Source organism: Paroedura picta, chromosome 7 (assembly GCF_049243985.1).
Source record: "Paroedura picta isolate Pp20150507F chromosome 7, Ppicta_v3.0, whole genome shotgun sequence".
Classification (NCBI taxonomy): domain Eukaryota; kingdom Metazoa; phylum Chordata; class Lepidosauria; order Squamata; family Gekkonidae; genus Paroedura; species Paroedura picta.
This window is the reverse complement of record NC_135375.1, coordinates 114,916,987-114,925,902: the sequence shown is the minus strand read 5'-3', so window position 1 is coordinate 114,925,902 and position 8,916 is coordinate 114,916,987. Positions and strand designations below refer to the sequence as shown.

At 55.1% G+C, this 8,916-nt stretch overlaps 1 protein-coding gene across 1 annotated transcript; it reads left to right on the top strand.

The window, feature by feature from the left end:
• Window positions 1-4,787: 4,787 nt before the first annotated feature.
• Window positions 4,788-6,796, top strand: LOC143841970 (transmembrane emp24 domain-containing protein 1-like; the record flags this gene model as incomplete). The annotated part of the gene is made up of 2 exons (XM_077346520.1): window positions 4,788-4,989; window positions 6,080-6,796. Coding segments are annotated over 2 exons (546 nt in total), but the record flags the coding sequence as incomplete, so codon positions are not given.
• Between the last annotated feature and the right edge of the window lie 2,120 nt (window positions 6,797-8,916).

The following is an 8,916-nucleotide window of genomic DNA, read 5'->3' as shown; positions in this document are numbered from 1 at the left end:
GAGGTGGCGGTGGAGCTCTCTCTGCCTACGACTCATAAAAAGGTCCACCCTGTGTTTCCATGTAGCATGCTGCACCGTGCTCCTGAACCAGACCCCTACTGAGAGGCGCACCGAGCATGGGCACCCGAAATTGGGGAGGCTGCCTCCTTGCTGCTTGGGAAGCAGCCAGCGCCTGGTCGCCCCGGTTGAGATTGTGCGCGAGAAGACCTGCTGGTGCATTTCACTGGCAATTTTACTGGCATTTCATTGGTCTTAGTAATAAAACTTTGTTATAGGAAAGACTTTAGGGATTTTTCCCCAGTCACTTTAGGGGCAGCGTTTGGGCATGGGGGCTGCCGGTAGGGAGGTCTGAAACTCTTCTGGATGACAACCTCTTCCGTTTCCTTATTTTATGGGCTTCGTTGGCCGGCCTGCCTTCCTCCCCCATGGGGGCCCGAAATGGCTCATGTCCTTCTCCTCTCCTCTCTCACAGCAACCGTGGGAGGTAGGCTAGGCTGAGAGAGGTGACAGGCCCACGGGCAGCCAGTCTGCACCCGTGGCCCGAGTGGGGAGTTGGTATTCTTCCCCACCCCCGCTGTGCCCTGTCTTTCCCCACAGGCCTGGGGACCCTCCAAGGAGGCCCAGTGGGGCTTCTTCCCCAGCCCCCTCCAGCCTGCCACGGAGCCTCCCCTCAGGGCAGGAGAAGACTCTGGGGGGCCCTGACTCTTGGGAGGCCCCTGCACAGGGTTGGGATCCAGATCTTCATGGGATGCGCATCTCCACCCTCCGTGCACTCCCTTGGCTGCAGGGGCCCGTCACCCTCCCAGGGGAATGCTGCCAGGCAGGGCTTCCCCTGCTTCTCTGTGACAGGAGAGGGGTTTCCCCGTCCAGCCTGAAATTCCCGTCAGGAGGGCTCGGGGGCCAGAGATGGAGAGCAAGAGGAGGGGCAGGGAGGAAGAGGAGATGGGGAGGCCCAACCCTACGGTGCTGCCCTTGGTGGGAGGGCTGCCATGGAGATACCATCACTATCTTCAAGCGATTGAAAAATGTCATGAGGTCTCAACCTTGATCAGACTCACAGAGCAGTGAGAGCTAGCATGGCTCAGGTAGGTGGGGCTGAGAGAGCTCTAAGAGAACTGTCACTGACCAAGGTCAGTCACTACATGGGGAAGGGGAGAAAGAGTGAGGAATTGACCCTGGCCAGGCACAGTTCTCTCCGATCTCTCTCAGCCCCACCTTTCTGAGCCAGCAGGGAAGGGCGGGGTATAAAAATGAAATACTATTACTATTTCCAGTTTGGTGTAGTGGTTAGGAGTGCGGACTTCTAATCTGGCATGCCGGGTTCGATTCTGCGCTCCCCCACATGCAGCCAGCTGGGTGACCTTGGGCTCGCCACAGCACTGATAAAGCTGTTCTGACCGAGCAGTGATATCAGGGCTCTCTCAGCCTCACCCACCCCACAGGGTGTCTGTTGTGGGGAGAGGAAAGGGAAGGCGACTGTAAGCCGCTTTGAGCCTCCTTCGGGTAGGAGAGAGCTCTAAGAGAACTATGACTGACCAAGGTCAGTCACTACATGGGGAAGGGGAGAACGAGTGAGGAATTGACCCTGGCCAGGCACAGTTCTCTCCGATCTCTCTCAGCCCCACCTTTCTGAGCCAGCAGAAGGGGGGTGGGGGGGGTCGAGAGGAGGGCATGGGGGCACCTGGATTTCCAAACCTGTAGCTGAGAACAAGCCTGGGCTTGTCCTGGTTCCCAAGATGGAGTCTGCTCTGACATTGCCCTGCCAGAGTGACTTGGTCTGTCCTGTGTCGAGCTTGCTCCCAAGTCTAGACTGTCGCACTGCAGTATTGGTTAAGGAGTACAGTGTGCCAAGCCATAAGGCAGGGATCCTGCCATGCGTAACACTAGATGGTTACTGTACATATGGAAGACACAACAGAAAGGGAAAGTGGGCCTGGAACACCATGTGGAAAGATTTGTGTGACTGGGGGGGGGAGGGGGAGAAGTAGGCGGGCGAAGGACGGGCCACTCTTTTGTCGCCAAGCCTAAACAGCTGGCAGCCCCCCACTCATCACACTGGAGGCAGCTCCGCTCCTCACCAGCGCCTCCCCCCAAGCTACTGCCACACGACTCTCACTGGCGCCGCCATTTCACGGGCCGCCGCCTTCTTTCCCGCCGTCCAGCTGCCCTTGGGGAGGAAGAGGAGGGCGACCCGCGCCCCCCCACCCCCTGCAGCAGCCGCTTCTGCTTTTCCTTCCGCGAGAGGCACCGCCTGCTCCAACCGCCGGGAAGGAAGGAGCCGGAGTCCCACTTTCCTCACGGCTCACAAGGCGGCGTCATTTCCGCGGGCCCTGCCAGGCCGCCTCCCACCCTGACACCGCTGTTGCGCCTCTCTGCTCCCCATTCCTCCACGCCCCGGAGGCTCCCTAGAGGAGCGTTGTTGGAGTCGGAGCGCCCAGACAAGCCAAGGAGGTGAAGGCAGCCCTGGCAAGGGTGGAAAGGGGCAGGAAGGGGCTTGGACCCCCGCCCCATAAACACTGCCGTCCAGGCCCCTCCCAGATAGGCCACTCAGCAACCAGGCGGCTGGGCTTGGATCCCCAAAGTGGCTCCCTCTGGTGGTGGGAAGCCGGCCCGCACGCCCTGCCTCGCTCGCCCAGCCGACATCCAGCAGCCGGCCGGCCGGCCGGGCGTGCGTGGGGTGGGGGTGGGGGGGCAGGGCAGGTGGGACGTGTTGAAAATGCGATGGGACACAGAACGAAGCCTGTGAAGTTGGGTCGGTCCGGCCAAAGGAGGGATATCTGGTCTCCTTAGTAAAGACGGAGGCCTTCCCCTCGGGTACTCGAAGGGACCCAGGATGTGCTTCTAGGCCCGAGCAGAAGGCCATGCCGAAGGAAGGGAGGGCGAGGGGGGAAGCAGGCCTTCCCCTCAGGCCTAGAAGCACGGGCTTTCAATCTAGTAATACAATATTATGGAATATTGCATAGCATAATACAATATAAAATATTATACGGCATAAATCAAGTAGACTGGTTTTCCATACCATTATGCCTTAAACATATAGAATCATGGAGTCATAGAGGTGGAAGGGACCTCCAGAGTCATCTAGTCCAACCCCCTGCACTATGCAGGACACCCACAACTCACAATCTACCATTGATATAACAATTGGAATGAATTCTCAGGGATTTCTCGTGACAGCCTAGGCTCCCCAAGGTCACCTGGAAAGCCAGTCCAGTTCCTGCAGCTACTGAAGGCTTCCTTCCAGGAGGAATTTGGACCAATCTAGCAATGAGGGTAAAGATTCTGCTTCATTGTAGGCGCAAGCCCCCCCCCCCCCACCACCACCACCTTTGCTGCTAGAGTAACACCTATTGGAATATAAAAGGGCCTATCGAGATATGCAAGTTATCTTACTTTTTAAAGTATTTTTAAAACTCAAATGGTGTTACTCAGAGCAGCCCTTTCCTGCTTAGGATGGCATTACGTAAGAGACATGCTGGATCAGGCCACTAGGCCAGTGGTCTGTCTGTTGCAGAATCCTGTTTCACTCGGTGGCCAATCAAGCTGCCCCTCGAAAGAATAACGGGAACCCAAATAGAAGTACCGGCATTTAGAAGAAGAAGAAGAAGAAGAAGAAGAGTGGGTTCTTATATGCCACATTTCTGTACCCGAAGGAGGCTCAAAGTGGCTTCCAGTCGCCTTCCCTTTCCTCCCCCCTCAACAGACACCCCTGTGAGGGACGTGGGGCTGAGAGAGCCCTGATATTCCTGCTCGGTCAGAACAGCTTTCTCAGTGCCATGGCGATCCCAAGGTCACCCAGATGGCTGCATGTCGGGGAGCAAAGAATTAAACCCGCCTCGCCAGGTAGGAAGTCTGCACTCCGAAACAAAACACCAAGCGGGCGGATAACTGTGGAGATAGTTTGGCTTGATTTCAGTAAGGCTTTTGATAAGGTTCCACATTCTTATTAACAAGGTAAAATGTGGTATGGATCCTGTTTCTGTTAGGTGGATCGAGAACTGGTTGGCAGATCACATCCAAAGGGTGCTTGTAAATGGCTCGTCAGCTTCTTGGAGAGGACTGATGAGTGGAGTGCCCCAGGGATCTGTCCTGGGCCTGTGTTGTTCCGTTTAATATTTCTAATAAGGGCTTGGAGGAGGAGTTGGTCTCATGGTTTAGGTGCCATTCCCTGTACTTGGCCACATTCCCAGTATTGCCATGAAAGCAGGGAACTGGCAACTTCCATTGACCTGGGGGGGCATTCTCGCACCTGGGAAAGGGGTGGAGCCTGGACGCCTGCTGCCTCCTTTCTCCCCCCCCCCAATCCTCTTTTAGCATGGCCCACTGATATCACTTCCAGCTGGTTCCAAGGCTCCTCAAAGCCTGAACACCATTTTACCAAATATTTGTAACCATTTTGGCAAGGTTCCCACAGCCTTAAAAAGATTGGAACCCGCTGGTATAAATCACGTTCTCGAGGGCAGAATCCTGTAAGAGAAATCAAACCTAAAAGCAAGCTCTTACGGAGAGGATAGAGATGATGTGGCTGAAGTGGAAGAATCCTAGATGACCTCCAGGGTCATCTAGTTCAGGGGGAGTCAACCTGTGGTCCTCCAGATGCCCATGGATTACAGTTCCTATGAGCCCCTGCCAGCAAACGTTGGCAGGGGCTCATGGGAATTGTAGTCCATGAACATCTGGAGGACCACAGGTTGACTAGTCCCTGCAGAATGCAGGACACTCACAACTCAAGACGCGTGCCTTTCTCGTCCAAGCCTTCTTGACTTTGCCCCCCTGTTGGTTTCTGTTTCCCCGCCGGCAGCATTGAACCCACCGAGATGGGGGACTACAAGCTCTGCTTTGACAACTCCTTCAGCACCCTCTCCGAGAAGCTCGTCTTCTTTGAACTGATCTTTGACAGCCCCCAGGAGGACGAGGACTTAGCCGGCTGGGCAGAAATGGCAGAGCCAGAAGAGACGCTCGACATTAAGATGGAGGACATCAAGGTGGGCTGAGAGCTGGGGGGGGGGGGGGGCTGGGGGGCGCTGAGGACAGAGGAAATTTTTCTAGCACTGATGTTGGAATTGAGGAGCACATCTCCAAATCCAAGCACAGTGCAATATTATTGGACCCAAGCTTTTGGAGTCCCGGGCACCTTTGGGATTCTGGCACCGTGGATTGGGTCCTGCTGCGAAATGGCTGCTTCAGAAGGAGTGCCGCAGGAGGCAGAGGCAGAGCCAGCCCCGATATGACTCCCAGAGCTTGCCTCCAGTCGTATAGAGAAGGTCTTTGTGATGGGGTGGCAGGTGCTGCTCAAGCAACATGTTTAAAAACTGCATAGCCAATCGAAAGCCTTGCTGGGCAGAAGCCCCCCCCCGCCTCTGCCCACTTGGTGGGCGCCAGAACAGGTGTTAGCAGGTGCTGAAGTGGTGGTGGGCACCTCGTTGGGGACCCCTACATTCAACCAAAGGGGTCCAAGGCCAGTCTGCAGGAAGGCCTGACGTCAGAGGCCTTGGCTGGGGGGGGAGGGGGAATGATGGGGTTTGATGGTGAAAATATTGAGGGTAATATTGGGATTTTGATGTCTGTCAATGCCTCAGCTGAGGAAAAAATAAAACAGGACGAGATCCTTTGGTGGAAGCTGGCCAACATACACTAATCTTCAAGTCAGAGTTTGTTCAGCCCAGTGAGAAACCGGTGTAAAAGCTGCCAGGTGACAGCAATTTCTTATTCTCTTCTTATTTCAAATAACAAGGTCTGCCATCTTCTGCAGTCATACTGAGCATGTTTGCTCTCATCGTAGGGAACAGTCAAACCCAATCTTTAACAGAAACCTTTTCTCTGAGGTAAAAACCTGCTCTTCAGAGATATTCTTTCCCCCTGGTTCATATGAAGTTAACAATCAGGATGTTCACAATATGGACATAGTACATAGTAATTGCTTCACACACAGTTTATGGCATAGTCTACCTCAGGGGTAGTCAAACTGCAGATGTCCATGGACTACAATTCCCAGGAGCCCCTGCCAGCGAACGCTGGCAGGGGCTCCTGGGAATTGTAGTCCATGGACATCTGGAGGGCCGCCGTTTGACTACCCCTGGTCTACCTGGTACTATAGCAGACCATCGGATTCAAATTCTAGCCGAACGTCGTTGTGTCTTTCTCTCTCCGGGCGAGTCCATCCAAGGGTTCTCTGAGCAGTCTTTCTCCGGTCTGCTGTTCTGGGGATCCATTGAGACGGTGAAGAGCCGCCTGGAAAGGAGTCTCCAGATGCAGGCCCTCCTGAGAGCCTTTGAGGCCCGCGACCGCAACCTGCAGGAGAGCAACCTCAGCAGAGTCACCTTCTGGTCCGCCGTCAACCTCAGCGTGCTGCTGGTCGTCTCCTTTCTCCAGGTGTCCCTGTTGAAAAGCCTCTTTGAGAACAAGAGGCGAGTTTGGATGTAGCACATGAGACAGGCCTCCTGCATGGGCCAGGGTCCGCCCTCCCGGCCCAGACTGCTTGAAGGCTGCTGCCATCCTTGTCCGAGGAAACTATGGACGAAAAGCTGCCCTCGAGATCAAGGGCCGACTGGGCTCCAGGCGGCCATCGAGGTGTGCGGCAGCTGCCAGTGAGCAAGAGCAGATTTCTGTGCCTTGGACATTGCAATAAACTTTGGCGTTCTCAGGGCCTGAGTGCGGGCTACGTCTGTAAACATGGCTTATCCCCTAGACCTCATCTGGGAGGGACCGCTGCGCCTGGCCAGAAGCTGCCTTTTCCTCCCGACGGCTTCTGGCCAGAGCTCTCCAGGGGGGCTGTCATCCCTCCGGCCTCTTCTTCCCTGGCCCTGTCTTCCCAGCCCGGCTCCCTCAGGAATAGCCAGCACTGCCTCTGATTGGAGGGCCTGTTCTCAAGGAAGTGTTTGGCCCTCTGCTGGGGGGCACGGGGGGACGGGGCGTGTGCCAGCCTGTGGTGCGGCCACCTGCTCAAGCCGGAGCTGCTTTCCAGCGGGAGGTTGTGTCTGGGGCTGCCCCTCTGCCTTTGCGAAGCCCACGTCTTTCAGGATTCGGGGCAAGAAGAGCCATGACTCCTGTTTTTCATATGCTCACAGTCTCCGGATGTCACCTGGGGAAGAGATCGGGTTACATTGATGCTTTTTGTGTCCAGGTTGCCACCAGAAGCTCTTTGCTGGACCCACAGTTAAGAAGGCTTGACCCTGACTTGGAATCTAGGGCAGGCCCAGTGATGTGTAACTGACCACCCTCTCCTGTGCCTCTGAGATCCCCTGGCTAGTCTAGGAGCAGCCTGGGCAGGCAAAACCCATCATCGGACGATGGAAGCCAAGCAGGGGTCCCTCAAGGCACTCGGGGTGGGGGGGGGGGCGACGCAGAGGCAAGCCAGCCCCCTCTGGATGCCTCTTGCCTGGGAAGGCCTGCAGGGATTGCCCTAAGTTGGTGGCAAAGGAAAGGGAGGACAGGGCTCTGAGAAGGAGGCTTGGAAAGGAAACAGGTCAGCGGTCCTTTGGTACAGCGGTACTGGCCCGAGATCAGGGGGAAATGTCCGCAGTCCGAGAAGTTCAGCAGCCGAATCAGTTGCCTCCGGAGGTGGTGAGCTCTCCATCCCAGGCACTCCTTGCCTGGGTGCTTAGGGCTGATCCTGCATTGAACAGGGGGGGTGGTCTAGATGGCCTCTGTGGGCCTTCCCACTCTTGCTCTCCGTGTGCCTCTTCCCAGGTAGGTGGCAGCCAGAGACAGGTGGCCTTCCGCTTGAAGCTTACCTGGCACCTGATTTCACACGGAAACACACCTTTTTGGCCGTTTAGGCTGTCTTGTGCTGTTCCTACTGGCTTCCCTACCAATTTTGATAACTGTACAGTCATAGCGTTTATAATTTTTGTTTTTATCTGATGAGTGACCTTGAGCAGGTCTCTGGAGAGGTGACATATGAACTTTCTAAATAAACTTATGTTCCACGAGATGACTCGAATGCCATCTGCTGCAGTGTAGCAAAATGGATCTTTATTTTTCTCTCCTGCCCTGGAAGATGCCAAGCTGAAGAGCACATCCCTACTCAGAAGCTAATCCCGGTGGGCGCTGCTTGGCTCTTGGAGGGGCACCGCAGAGGAAGTCTGGGGGGGGGGAGGGTAATGGCCAGCCTCTTCTGCTCACCTCTTGCCCTGGAAGCCCTATGAGGTTGCCCTCGTCTCCTGTGACTTGACAGGACTGCCCACCACAGATAGTTGAAGAAGCAGACACAATCAGTGACTGCTTTTTGACTTAAATATATATAAGTATTTTTAAAGCTAAAAATGGTGTTACTCAGAGCAGCCCATTCCTGCTTAGGATGGCATTACGTAAGAGACATGCTGGATCAGGCCACTAGGCCAGTGGTCTGTCTGCTGCAGAATCCTGTTTCACTCGGTGGCCAATCAAGCTGCCCCTCGAAAGAATAACGGGAACCCAAATATAAGGACCGGCATTTAGAAGAAGAAGACGAAGGAGAGTTGGCTCTTATATGCTGCTTTTCTCTACCCGAAGGAGTCTCAGAGTGGCTTACAGTCGCCTTCCCTTTCCTCCCCCCTCAACAGACTCCCCTGTGAGGGACGTGGGGCTGAGAGAGCCCTGAGATTCCTGCTCGGTCAGAACAGATTTCTCAGTGCCATGGCGATCCCAAGGTCACCCAGACGGCTGCATGTCGGGGAGCAAAGAATTAAACCCGCCTCGCCAGGTTGGAAGTCTGCACTCTGAAACAAAACACCAAGCGGGCTTTTGGAAGTCCCATTTAATCGTCGCCAGTGGAGATGACTGTGTTTTTACACTGAACTGTGTTATAATGTGAACGGCCCCTTCCTTGCTTACGTCTTTTAATGGTTTTCCCAGGTTTGCTGCCATACCGAGGGCAGCATAGAAGAAAGGGACCAAACTGGGCATAGTGGTTAGGAGTGGTGGCTTCTCATCTGG